The sequence below is a fragment of the Cervus elaphus genome, chromosome 14 (assembly GCF_910594005.1).
Source record: "Cervus elaphus chromosome 14, mCerEla1.1, whole genome shotgun sequence".
Taxonomy (NCBI): Eukaryota; Metazoa; Chordata; class Mammalia; order Artiodactyla; family Cervidae; genus Cervus; species Cervus elaphus.
The window spans coordinates 66,335,619-66,349,719 of record NC_057828.1 but is presented as its reverse complement, the minus strand read 5'-3'; the positions used below and the strand labels follow the sequence as shown (position 1 = coordinate 66,349,719).

Sequence of the window (14,101 nt, the reverse complement as noted above, 5' to 3'; positions counted from 1 at the left end):
TCATATCCTACAACTTTACCAAATTCATCGAGTTCTAGTAGTTTTTGGTAGCGTCTTTAGGGTTTCTCATGTATAGTATCATACCATTTGCAACAGTGACAGTTTAACTTCTTTTCTAGTTTGGATTCCCTTTATTTCTTTTTCTTCTCTGATCACTGTGGAGGACTTCTGAAACTATGTTGAATAAAAGTGGTGAGAGTGAACATCCTTGTCTTGTTCCTGATCTTAGAGGAAATGTTCTCAGCTTTTCATCTTTGAGAAAGATGCTAGCTGTGGATTTGTCATATTTGGCCTTTATTATGTTGAGGTAGGTTTCCCCTATGCCTGCTTTCTGGAGAGTTTTTTTTTTTTTTTTTTTTCTTGAAAATGGGTGTTGAATTTTGTCAAAGTCTTTTTTTCTGAATATATTGAGATGATCATGTTTTTATTCCTTTAAATATTATTTTAATAGTGTTTATATTCATTTGCTCACACTAGTGAGTATTCCTTGGTATCTCTGTCACCAGTGTCCTTGTCCCCACACTAAATCATAGCCACTCCCCCGCCTCCCCAGGAGACACTCCAAGACCATCAGGTGGCTTTGTCTCACACTCCTCTGAAGCCACTGCTTTTGCCCAGGTCCTGCTGTGAACGAGACTTTGCGTGCATCCTCCAGGAGTGGAGCTTCTGTTTCCCCCATTGCTGCAGAGTTCTTGCAATTAAGGCCCCTGGCCTTGAAAGCTGAGGGCTCTGAGGACTCCTCCTCTTGATGGCAGACCCCCAGACTGGGGAGCCTGACATGAGGTTCAGAACTCTCACCCCTGTGGGAGAACTTATGAGAAATAATTATTTTTCCCCTTTGTGAATCATCCACCTGGTGGGTAGAGGATTTGATGCTATCACGAATGTGCCCCTCCTTCCATCTCATTGTGACTTCTTTGTATTCGGGTGTAGAATATCTTTGTTGGTAGGTTCTGGTCTTTTTTGTCGATTGTCATTCAGCAGTTAGTTGTGATATTGGTGCTTTTGTGAGAGGAAGTGGGCTCGAGTCCTTCTACTCCACCATCTCGTCTCTAACTTCTGAAAGATCTTTTAGTCTCTGCATTTCAACTTTCAGACCTTAACAGCCTGCTAGGCAAGGATAGTTGGGCTATTGATAAGTGGAACCACAGAAATGGCCTGATTGATGGAAGATGGTGACAACCATGATTGATGTGCTGTGCCCTGTCGTGTGATACATTGAAATAAGACACAGTTGGTGCAAGCTTTCAAAAGTGTCTGCAAAGCTGTGCTCCATTCTTATGGACGTCTAATACTCAAATTGGAATTTTCTCCTCCACCCGTTTCCTTTTAGTTATATTGGTAGGAAGAGGATGCAAGTAAAAGAACCAGAGAAAGCTGTGCCCAATGTGGTAAATCTGGTTGAAGCTGACTATTCCTACTGGACACTTGGCTACGTCATCTCTCTGGAAGGAGCACAGAAGCTGGTTGGAGCAGATCCTTTTGGGAAGATGCTACCAGTGGATGAGTTTCTGCCAATCATGTACAACAAGCATCCTGTGTGAGTTGCCCTGAACTGCCTGCCTATCCCTTAAGCATAATTCATTCATGAATTATGCTGCTTGGTTTGGGGTAATACTTGGTATTTTTAAAAGGGGACTCCTTTCCTAAATGATTTTTCCATAATCATGACAAGAGAGGCCAACTCGAGTGATTACCCCCTTTTACAAACAGGGGATATAAGGCAGAAATGGTGAGTCTTGCATAGGAGTCCTCTTTAATACCCAGTGAGTAGCTTAACTGCACATAATATGCTTGGTCCTCTTATCTTTGATTTTCTTACTTCCATAAACCCATACACCTCAAGGTGAAGGTCATCTTCCTAAGCACCTCAAATTTTTCAGTTTGTTTTAGTTCATTGTGTATACTCTTGGCCAGGCAGTGACTCACAAGCTAGTCAGGAACCCAGACTCACGAACAGTCATTGTGATATATTGTGATACCTACAACCACAGAGATGTGTTAGAGGCTCAGGAAGAGTGGAGATGGCCTCTGAGCTGGGCGTCCACAGAAGAAGACAGTGTGATGATCAGTGACCGTAGTTCCGTTAGACCTAGTGCTTGTATCAAGAAGATGGTAAATGATGGGTTTATGTTTCAGTCTCCCCAGGAACCTGTGAGCCTCTGAGACAGGAACCATCTTTTATCTCTGTGTCCTTAGAGTCTAGGCCAAATTCTACCCATGCTAACTGCTTGATCGATGCTTCCTAAATTCGTTAATGGAGCAGGAGACCAGGTTCTAACCTTGGCTCCTTCTCTCATTGCTGAGTGGTCTCCTCCCTAGATGGTCTTCTTTGTAGCAGTTCAGTGTTCTTATCCTGCATCTTGCCCATTTTGTCTCCTGTCCTCAGTAAAAAAGGACAGCATGTCAGAGACCAATTTTTATCTCTGCTACCTGACAGAAACATGGAGGTCAACCATCATCCTCTTAACAGAAAGGAAATTGAAACTTAGCTGCTGAGCAGATGTCACCTCATGTAATCGGCAGAGGAGCCCTGGGAGAGGGCTCCTTGTCCCTTCATTTACACTCACAGGTTGCTGGACTGCAAAGCCAAGCTGGTGTGCCTCCAAGCTTACACCACATCACTCACACCTTCACTCCAGCTCCCAGCCGTCTCATTCACTAATCCAGGATCAAAGCATTTTCTACAAAGTGATCACTTTATTTATTATTATAGTCCAACAGAGCTTAAACCTTAATTTTTAGAACAAGACCTGAAATTCGTTTTTAAGCTACTCTATCTAAATTTGAATCTTCCCTGTAGCTTAGTCAGTAAAGAATCTGCCTACAATGCAGGAGACCTGGGTTCGATTCCTGGGTCGGGAAGATCCCCTGGAGAAGGAAATGGCAACCCACTCCAGCATTCTTGTCTGGGAAATCCCATGGACAGAGGAGCCTGGCGGGCTATAGTCCATGGGGTTGCAAGAGTCAGACATGACTTAGTGACTAAACCACCATCCAAATTTAACAGAAATACCCTGACCTTTTTCTTTGTGTATTTGTTTACATCATCTGAAAGCCTTAAAAAAAAATTCTGTTGTGATTGTAGGCTAAAGTTTTCCATAAAGGACGCAATTTAAAAAATAATCAAATCCATGAGAATTTAGGAGGTAACAAGCAAGACCCTTTTCCCCTGTTCTGTAAGTGTTCTGCCCCCTCACCCACTTGTCCACTTCTTGTTTTCAGTGCTGAGTACATGGAGCATTATGAATCCAGGGACTTGAAAGCCTTCTCTGCAGAACCCTTGCTCATCTACCCAACGCACTACACAGGACAGCCGGGGTATCTGAGTGACACAGAGACCTCGACCATCTGGGACAATGAGACGGTGGCCACTGACTGGGACAGGACACATGCCTGGAAGTCCCGGAAGCAAAGTCGCATCCACCGCAATGCAAAGAACACAGAGGCCCTGCCACCACCAGCCTCCCTGGACACTGCACCTTCAAGAGATGAGCTATGAAGGCTCCATGGAGGGGCTACTACACTTGGGTTTTCCTAATGGGCCAATCATCTGTTTGCTCCAGTGTCTTTTAATGGTTACGGTGACCTAACCAAAGTGGTCTAATGTGATTAATGAAAATTGATATATTTTTTGACAGGGGAAGAAAATAGGGAAACTAAACCCAAATCTCCTAGGATGGCTAGAAGATAGGCTTTCTGGCCACCATTAGGATGAACTTCAACCCAGACACCTTGTCCTTCAGTTCATTACCCATGTGATACTGGTTCCCACATTAACGTTGAATGGCATAGCTCAGAGATGCTCACTCAAGGGAAAGGTGATCACCAACGCTATCACATCAATAAATGGGTAGGCCCGGCAGCCTACCCAACTGGACCATATCTATTGGTCTGGTGGGCCCGTTTTATGTCATAGATGTGACCTTGAAAATTTGAGTATGTTCCAAGTTTGGTGGTGGGGGGTTGGAGGGCAGAAATCAAATAATTTAAAAATCAAATTAATCGGGCTTTTTCTTTAAAGACATATGTCATGAGCCTTATTGCAAAGTGAGCTTTGCATCTTAGTCTCCGTTATCCAACAGAGAATGGGTATTTGGGTCTGTCTGAGACTTGGCCTTTGACTATCATGACAGCTGAAGCTCTCAGAGAGAGCTGTCCAGTTTGCCATGTGGATATATTGAATATAGTTTCATAGATATTTGAGGGTGTGTGTAGCTATTTGAAGAAAACACTCAAGCTTTGGCCTTCTTTATTATGGTCACTTGAGTTGGGATGCTCTATTTATGAAGATAAATTTAATATATAAGAGGCCAGCACTGGTCTATAATTGCTGTCCCAGGGGTTCATGTGCTGCCCCAGCAGGTCAGACTCTCCCATCCACCCTGAGCCTGGGAGTGAATTGCAGGCATGAGTTTCATGAGTCTGTTAAGAAACAGAGCACATAGTCAGGCCGGCAACTGTCCTTGCCTGGGATTTTCATTCTATTTTGAATTATTTATTTTTACAAAATGTTGGGGGATGGGGGAGAGTCTGCAGGATAATGCAGAGAAACAGATGCATCAGGCTTTCATCACTCCTGGGAAGTGGTCAGTGTAGACTTGTTGGTTCTAGAACCTGGTTTTTCTGCATTTCCCAGGCCTGTTGAATGGGAGAATCTAACCTTCTGGAAACAAATGATTCTCCACTTCAGGTGAGAGACCTTGGCTAGAAACAATGGACTGATCAATTGACGTAGGCCAACACCCAGGGAAGCTCTTAGAGTCACGATCCTGGGCAGACCATCTCTCTGCTTTCTCCGTAAGTGGATTTTATGTAAAATGCAGAGTTGGCCTACATCATCTCTTCCAGTGCTGCCGTCTGTGATATCTCATGATGGTTTGCTTTAGGTTTCTGTTCTCAAGCCCACAAGCAGTAAAACAGTCTCCAGAGATCCCCGCCCCAAGCATCCTGTCCACACCGGCTCCTCTCCCCGTGTCCTGGGTGTTGGACTCTGAGCTTCATGCTTGGAAACAGAGCCCCAGGGCGGCCTTGCCAAGTGTACCCATGAGGGTACTGCTGACTGCTCCCCATGAAGACCCCCGGCTGCAGGACAACCAGGCAGCTTCCCTTGACAGAACGCCAGCCTTGGCCTTCCCTCTTGACATATGGTTGGTTCTTCTTCACTGACCAGTGAGCCAGGAGACGGAGGAGGGGGATCTCAGCCGACTCTGATTTTTATTGCTTAGATGTGGCAGTCAGAACTTGATTCTTTGTCTAGAGAAACAGAGCATCTGAAGAGCTAGTGAAAAACCCTTAGGTGGTTCCTAAGGTTTCCTTGGGTATTTTGTATTTCGCTTGAATATTTGAGTGCGTGCAAGTGTGCATGAATTTTATGTTTGTTTTTTTTTTTTTGGTAAAGGGGGTGGGAGGTGGCTGAGGTATTAGGAGTGGAAATGAAGGCAGATTGAATTAATTTTTGTGTGGTTTTGTTTAATAGAGAACATTGGTGTTTGTTTTTTTCTTTTCCCCTGTCAGCTGGTCTGGTGGGTTTATGAATTCTTATTCTTAAAAGACGTTGTTCATAAATTCTAGAATTTTAGCTTTAGGACTGTTCTACTGTGAATAAAGTTCTGGCTTTGTCAGCCCAGCCTTTGTTTCTCTTCACTCAGGTCTAGAATCCCAAGCAATGTTCTTTTGTGAACGTTGTGAACTGCATATCCAGCATTTCTTTAAAAAAAAAAAAAAAATCACCAGTTCAGCAGTCCAGGGATTCCTTGACCTCATTACTCTTCCCCTCCCTCCCTTCTAGCCTTAAGTCAAGACATTTGACCTTGGCAGTGTCAGAGGACTTTGCCTCCAGCCATGGCACCTGCTGTCTGCCTCTGGAAGTTAAGCCCTCTCTGGATCTTGAGATGCAAGGTGGAATCTTCTGGATGGACAACCTTGACTTCAGCGGTGCTGGTGCTGCTGAGCGTGGACTGAGCGTCTTCCATCTGCAGAGGACACACTGCCGGGCCTTGCTTTGTTCACCGGGGCCTGCTGCAGGGACTCTGGGAAGCAAGAGGGCATCCCAGCCTCCTCTACTGTCTGATGCTCTGTTGTTTCAGGGTGGGGAAGTGGTAAATGACTTGCCTTCTAGAGCTTGTTGTGAAATTAAAGAATAATGTGCAACCCTGTGATTGTTCATTGGTTCCTCCAGCGCTGGTCAACAGCCCACACTGCTGGAATTTCCAGGTTTGCCCTGGCCCAAGGATGTCGGAGGCCAGAGATAATCATCACTTTATTGTGCAAAGAAGAGAAAGTAGTCACCAGCCTTCCTGGCCAGTTGGGGGATGTTTTAGACTGCTGAAGAGGTGGGTAAGCCAGAGAGCATTCTAAGGTACAGAGAGATAGGAGTCCCCAGTGGGAGGATGATGAGGGAGAATTCATCTTGCATTTCTGTGCTGTTGATCAGCCTGTTCATCAAAAGATACTGAGACGCCTGTCCCAGGCCAAAGAGCTTTATCTTGGGGCAAAAACGGGAGAACCCATGTTGGCCTCAATGACCCCTTTGAATTTCAGGTCACGCTCCCCCTGGACCTCAGAATCCGGGTGTGAGCACTACCTTGTTTCAGGCCCTGGGCTGGGCACTGAGATGCTCGGAGATCTAGGAAAGGTGCCTGCTGCTGTGGCGTCCGTGGTCCAGGAGAGCTGCTGTGTATAGCCGGATGGTTGTTTTCAGAGGCTGAAACGAAAGTGACCGTAGAACCCAAGGAACTTGGTTGTGGCCAAGGAGGTGGGCCATCGAGGGGGCAGCTTTGCTGGGAATGTGACCATTGTGTTGGGTTTGGGAGCAAAAATGAAAGTTTAGGAGAGGGAGGAGAGTTGGGCACAGAGGGTGGGGAGGCTTTCAGGCACTGTGATGGTGTGGGGCTGTGAAAGGGCCTCCTGGGGAGTGATGGGGAGTGGGACAGGATGGAAGAGTCAGCTATGTGTTGGAGTTGTTGACAGGTAACAGTCAACAGGTAACAGTCTTGAGACCCAGGGATGATGGCAAGGCATGGCCGCTACCCCTCCACGCTGGGCTGTCCTCGTGAATGCAGAGGCCATTGTTCCTGGGGGAATTCTACATTTGGTTTTTCTCCTGACAGACAATGCAGAGACTTCCAGTCAAAGGTTGGTGTCTGAAACAAAATTTCCATTCAGCTACACACTTGGGAATCTTTTCACTTCTAGTTGGAGCAAATCCATCTAATTAGTAGCTGTAAAATAACGATGAGTCTTCCCAAGAGGCTTCTACATTGTGCTTTTGAGACACTCTTTCCAAGTAAGTGATCTCTATGACTGACAAGTCAATTCACCAAGGCTTTAACTAATGGCAAAGTGAGAGTGAAAGTGAGGCTGGTCATCTGGTAAGATAGCGTGTTATGGGTGATACAGTCAGCACAGGCAGCCTTGGAAATAATCATTTCACCGGAGTTTTATGTTTGGTGGTGGTGTTCGTTATTTCAGAGAGAACCTCCCTCCCCTGGAGATGTTCTGATTAAATGTGTCAGAGGGTGGGGAGACGTGAGGAGAGAGCAGTGGACATGGGAGGGGCTCCCCTCTGAGTAGGCTGGTGGTGGCCCTGAGTCAAGGCGGCTGCTGAAACAAGGCTGAAGAGTCTGGTCAGTGGTGACCAATGCATTGTTTTTGGCTTTGTTTTTGCTTGCTTGAAAGAGACAGAAATAATGATGGTGGGTTTCAGTACAATGTGTTAACAACAGATTACCTAGAAATTGTGCCTTCTCTTTTTTTAAGAGTTTTTTAAATTGAAATGTAGTTGATTTACAATGCTGTTTTAGTTTCAAGTGTAGTAAAGTGATTCAGTTATACATATGTGTGGTTTTTTTTTTCTCTTTCGTTCTTTTCATTTTAAGATATTGAATATAGTTCCCTATTTTATACAGTAGGTCCCTTTTCTGGTTATCTATTTTGTATAGAGTAGTGTGTATATATTAATCCCAAACTCCTAATTTATCCCTCCCGCCTACCAAGATTTAGCATTTTCTATATGAATGGCCTCATTTTAGCTACTTCCTTCTGAGAAGTAGGCAGGACAATGTAGCTATTAATTGTTCCCCATGCATAGGGCTTGTTTAAATACAAGTTAAAAGCATCCCTTGGCATACAAACAGTATATTTTCCTCTAGCTTTCAAGAATGCCCACAGTTTTATAAAATGAACTTTACCAGAATAGGTGATGCGAAGATCTGTAGATGAAAGGGAAGTTCCATGGTGTTCTGGGGTAAAGGTTTCAAGTTGTAGTAAAGAGAACCCTTGATTGCTCAGCAGTGCAAGTGAACGTTTGAAGTTGACGGGAGCAGAGTGTCTTTTATGACATTTTGCTTAAGGAATCACTGTCCCCTGAAGACACTTCTGTTTTTCCCTATGACCTCTGGTTCCCCACATAGCAGAGTATCTTTTCCAATAGTTTTTTTCCCATGTCAGGGAAGTTTTTAGCTATTATCTCTTCAAATATCTTCTTAGACCCCTTCTCTCTTTTCTTCTTCTGGGACCCTTATAATGTGAATGTTGATGTGCTTGAGGTTGCCCCAGAGGTCTCTTAGACTGTCCTTTCTTTTCATTCTTTCTTCTTTGTTTCTGTTCTATGGCAGTGATTTTCACCACTCTGTCTACCGCTCATTTATGCATTCTTCTGCCTCATTTATTCTGCTATTGATTGCTTCCAGTGTATTTTTCATTTCAGTTATCGTCTCTTCAACTCTGATTATTCTTTATTTTTTCTAATTCTTCATTAAAAACTTAAAACTCTTTGCTCCATGCATCCATTCTTTTCCTGAGTTCTTGGATCCTCTTTACAATCATTACTCTGAACTCATTCTCAGGGAAGTTGCAGTGCATGGGGTCGCAAAGTGTCAAGACACAACTAAGTGACTGAACTGAACTGACATCCCTTAGTTCTTCTTCTGGGGTTTTATCTGGTTCCTCTGTCTGGAACATAGTCCTCTGTTGTCTCATTTTGTCTAAACTTCTATTTGTATTTTTGTGCATGTGGACGGTTAGTCATGCTTCCAACCTTGGTGAAGCGGCCCTCTGTATGGGATATCCTATGTGACCCAGCAGTACACTCCCCTCTTGGCGCTCAAGAGCCAGGGGCCTGCTGGTCTCAGGATAGGTTCTGACTTGTGTTTTTTAGGCTCAGTTCCACATGCTGTAGGAAATGTATATTTCTTGCTTCTGGTGTCTGCCCCCTTGTGGGTAAGGCTGGGCTAGAGGCTTGTGCAGGCTTCCTGGCAGGAGGAGAAAATGGTACCTTCTCTTATCATGTGCCTGGAATGAGGAAATGGCTTGAATTGCAGCAAGAATAGTTTAGGTGTGCTTTCAGGAATATTTGACAGAATTACTAAATACCGAATGGGATTCCAAGGCAAGTGGTGGAATGGCTCCATTAAAATTTGTTGTTGGGCCAGAAAGTGGCTTCCTCTCTGGTCTGTGAATTTACCTAGAAGGGCCTGTCTTATACCCACAGGTGTATTGACATGGAGATGATCTTAGTTTAAGATTATTCTGCTACACTAGGCAGGCAGCTCACAGCCCAAAGCCACCTTCTTGCATGTCTTCAAAAAGGATGGAAAGAATGAAGAATCATCTCTGAGAACTGGTTTTGTCTCTATTTTTAATTCACTGCGTTTATTTTTCTGCCCCTCCCTGGCATTTCTTCAGCTTGGTTTCTCGGCTGTGGGCACTTTGACCAAATCTCCATGTCTGAACACCAGCTGCGTGGCCCTGCTGGTCCAGACGAGGCTTCTCCGGTGCTTCCTCTTCTAGGGGAATGAGTCTGGGCTCTTGCTCATGGGGGAACGTGATTTTTTTCAGTGCCCTGGACAGCCCTCTCTCCTTGTTCTTCGGAGACCTTAGAAAATAACTCGTAACAAAGTGTCCTCTCCCAAAGAGAACAGACAGTTTGGGGAAGCCCTTCACACAGGAGTTGAGATGTCTGTGTTGATGGTGTGGTCTGAAGGGTTTTAACTACTTTGTAAAATGCCAGCGTGAATTGTGAAGACTTGAAGGGGATATTACTGTTCAGAACGGACATCAGGAGGAAACCATGCCCATAGCATGAGCAGGGAGGGGACAGAAGAGGAATGCAGGCCTTAGGGCATTAGAGGGGAGAGGAAAGAGGCGGGGCACAGCACAGGGGTTTGAGTCCAGGAGAAAGGAGCAAGACCAGAGGGATAAGAAAACAGACTCACCCCCATTGTTGGTGGAGAATTAAGGCCAGCACACAGGCCAGAAAGGGGGCGGTGGCGAGGGCAGGGAACCAGAGTGACAAAATAGTAGAAAAGAGGCTTGGAATGGAAGTGGCGACCCTGGCCCTTAAAATGACTCTTTAATCCTTGCGATCCGGCCACAGTGCAGAGGTGAGGCGGCGGTGAGCTGGACAGCCTGCAAAGGAACGGTGGGATGCCTGGGCCCCCCTGATGCCTGTGGAACAGCAACGACTCTGTCCTGCATGTGAGTCATCCCTGGACAGAGGGAGGGTCAGAGCAGACAGCCCCATCCTGCAGGGGAAGATCCAGGTCCAGGTGGAGACAGGAGGGAGGAGAAAGGAACAGGGGGGCGGCGCTCAGCTTCTGGTGAGAGAATGGTCCTTCCCTGACCGCAGAGGGAAGCCAGGAAGGTGGGGGCCCTGATGGAAGTCACTGTAGGTTCCAGGGGGGGAATGCTCCAGCTCAGGGCTGCTTCCTGGGGGCAGCGGCTCCCTTTCCAGTGTGTCCAGCAAGGGTCCCTGTGCTGCCACGGCCCCACCAGGAGGCGCTGCGGTCGGTGAGACCCACACTCCCCTGCCCCCTCTCTTTGGAGCAGGGCTGTGGAGCAGGCTGCAGGAGCCCCCTGGCTGCCCTCCAACTCCATGAGTCAGTCTTTCTGCCAAAAGCAGCCGCAGGCTCGATTTTCCCAGGGTGCCGTTCAGGCATCTGTGGGCCCACCTCTGAGTGTCACGTGTGCCCCATGTGGCTGCTCACTGGGCAAGGAGGCTTCCCAGGAATACCAGCAGTGAACTCCCGCAGGCAGCGCCAGAGAGAAGTGCTTTATATGCACCGTCTAATTTAATAGCACGTGAACCTCAAGAGATAGAAGCTGTCTTCCATCTGCACTTTTTAGATGAGGCAATAGCTAACAGACTTGCTGCAGATAAAATACTAAGTGGCCTGGGAGTCAGAGCCAGGCAGTGAGATCCCACCCACACCAAACTGCACGCATGAAAAGCTTCTGGGGAGAGAGTCTCTCGTTTCTTGTTTTCTCATTAATATCTAATGTTTCCATCTCTTGCTTGCTTGCTTGCTCGCTCTCTCCCCAACTCTTTCTCTCACACATAGAAGCTTACAACTCCAACTCCAATGTTTACTTCCCACCTAGTAAATCTCATATACTGATTTTTTTTCAGCTGATCAGGCCAATTCTCTGAGGCTTGGATGTCAGATGTTGTATAAATCAGGATCAGAAATAGACAGCTGGGGGCAAGGCAGCAGTCAGTCTCATTTAAAATGCTTCTCCCCTTTTGAACTGGTGCCTTGGTATTATTTGTAATAGCTAGAGCAATCTAGAAACAATTTCAATCATTCTCTTTTTTCTTTCTTCAGCTTGATGGATACCATTGTGAGAGACTGACTGCAGTGCAAAATGTTGCTCTGAACAACATTTTGTTGCTGGGAGGAAACACTGGTAGGATTAAACGTGATTTCTTCCAAGAAGGCTGTGATAGAGTACTCGGTCCTGATCACTGGTGTCCACTCCCTTAATGCCTCATTCAGTTGGTGCTTTTCACCCACTCTGTGGGTGCATCATGGATCCCAGGTGGGAGCTAACTTGCCATGTAATCTTATAACCCTGTTTCCCCTTCTGTGAGATGGAATAATGCTCAGAATAAAAGGCAGCAGTGCTCCGACCAGCTGCAGGTCTCTCTTTGGAGATTTGAAAGAACCAACCAGATGCCCATCTCACCAAGGCAGCTTGTGGAACTTCACATGGTTGGAAGGCTGGGTATGGAGCCAGCAGACCCCAGGCATTCTCTCCAGCTCCAGAAGGCTCTGGGGAATATGTCAGGATAGCCCTGACCCATGTGACACCCACATAGTGGAGTCTGGTCATTCAGAGCCCTGCCCCAACCTCTGGCATGTGACTTAACTGCTCTGAGCCTCAAGCCCAGGGGATCTGTAATATGAGGGCGTTGACTGTATGATTTGTACGATGCCTTCCAAGTCTTAAGAAAATGTTAAATACCTCAAACTGTTAAATAAGTGAATTACTTCCACACAGTTTTCTAGGCAGAGATGCTGAGAAACCACACCAAATGGTGGTTTTCTAATTCAGAGTCTAATTAAATTTGCCTGGCTTCTATTTGATTTCACAGTTTATATTTCAACATTTTAAATTTCCTAAATTTTTTTTTAAAAAAAGATTTGACATACAACTACATCTATAAAGGAGCTTCTAGTTTAGTCAGAGTAGGGACTACATTAGAAGCATGAAAATTGGTGGTGACTACATGTTAAAAATAAATTCTGTAAGGCTAATTCTAAACAAAATTAAATTACTCTTGTATTAATACTTTTTCTTCCTCTGAGCACCGCTCTGTCTTCAACCCTTCTTGGTTCTGTGCAGCCCCCATCTCAAGTCCTCTCTACCATCTCCTCCAAACACTTTTTGGTGACTGTGGTTAATGAACAAAGCCATGTACCCTAGTGAAAAGACAGCATTCCTTTGGGCAGAGATGGAAATGCTCATCTACTCCAAGTGTCCTCCTCCATCTTCCTACCTCCCCTGCACTTAGACTGGGGCCATTGACTGGCCAACGGACTGTGAATGGAAGCGACACGGTCCCTTTGGGCGAAGGCAGTCAGGAACGGTTGTGAGTTCTCTCCACCATCACTGTGATTTTGAAGGAAAAAAAATCTGAGACCATGGCACTAAGTTGCAAGATGGAAGCTGCCTGGATCCTTGAGCCACTAAGGAGTCGCCCGATTTGCAATACCTATGACATGTTGAAAACCAAACTATCCTAAGTTACTGAGATTTCACGCTTTGTTAGTTTAGACTAGCCTAGCCTAACCATCCCTTCCAGAAGTTATTTCATTTTAACAGAGATCCTAGGGGAAACAGCCATGCACAACACAATGGAAATAACTTCTCAGAGTGGAACTGTGGATACAGGAGGTAACTGGGGCCATTGCAGCAGCTCTATAGAAAAAGAGAGTTGGCACTGCGGAAACTTCTCAAGACCACTGAAATCAGGACACGGAGCAAGACTGCATACTTCCTAATGATCCTGTGCTGCACAGCAAATTTGAAAAGACTCCAAAGAAGGAAATTTCAAGACATTATTCCTTCAGACAAAATGTCACCAAGCTGCTTCTCAGTTCAGTTCAGTTCATTCGCATCTGGCTCTTTGCGACCCCATGAATCGCAGCGCGCCAGGCCTCCCTGTCCATCACCAACTCCCAGAGTTTACTCAGACTCATGTCCATCGAGTCGGTGATGCCATCCAGACATCTCATCCTCTGTCGTCCCCTTCTCCTCCTGACCCCAATCCCTCCCAGCATCAGGGTCTTTTCCAATGAGTCAACTCTTCGCATCAGGTGGCCAGAGTATTGGAGTTTCAGCTTCAGTCCTTCCAATGAACACCCAGGACTCATCTCCTTTAGGATGGACTGGTTGGATCTCCTTGCAGTCCAAGGGACTCTCAAGAGTCTTCTCCAACACCATAGTTCAAAAGCATCAATTTTTCAGCACTCAGCTTTCCTCACAGTCCAACTGTCACATCCATACATGACCACTGGAAAAACCATAGCCTTGACCAGATGGACCTTTGTTGGCAAAGTAATGTCTCTGCTTTTTAATATGCTATCTAGGTTGGTCATAACTTTCCTTCCAAGGAGTAAGTGTCTTTTAATTTCATGGCTGCAATCATCACCTACAGTGATTTTGGAGCCCCCCAAAATAAAGTCTGACACTGTTTCCACTGTCTCCCCATCTATTTCCCATGAGGTGATGGGACCAGATGCCATGATCTTAGTTTTCTGAATGTTAAGCTTTAAGCCAACTTTTTCACTCTCCTCTTTCACTTTTATCAAGAGGC

General features: G+C 45.7%; 1 protein-coding gene across 2 annotated transcripts in view; it reads left to right on the top strand.

Annotated features, from left to right (window-relative positions):
• The window catches only part of COLGALT2 (collagen beta(1-O)galactosyltransferase 2), a 115,423-nt gene extending 109,270 nt beyond the window's left edge, over window positions 1–6,153 (top strand). For both annotated transcript variants that reach the window (XM_043923537.1, XM_043923538.1), the window contains exons 11-12: window positions 1,334–1,540; window positions 3,226–6,153. In XM_043923537.1, coding sequence (XP_043779472.1) covers window positions 1,334–1,540; window positions 3,226–3,502 — 484 coding nt within the window. In that variant the 3' untranslated portion in view covers window positions 3,503–6,153. The remainder of the gene's footprint in view (window positions 1–1,333; window positions 1,541–3,225) is intronic.
• The last annotated feature ends 7,948 nt before the right edge of the window (window positions 6,154–14,101 follow it).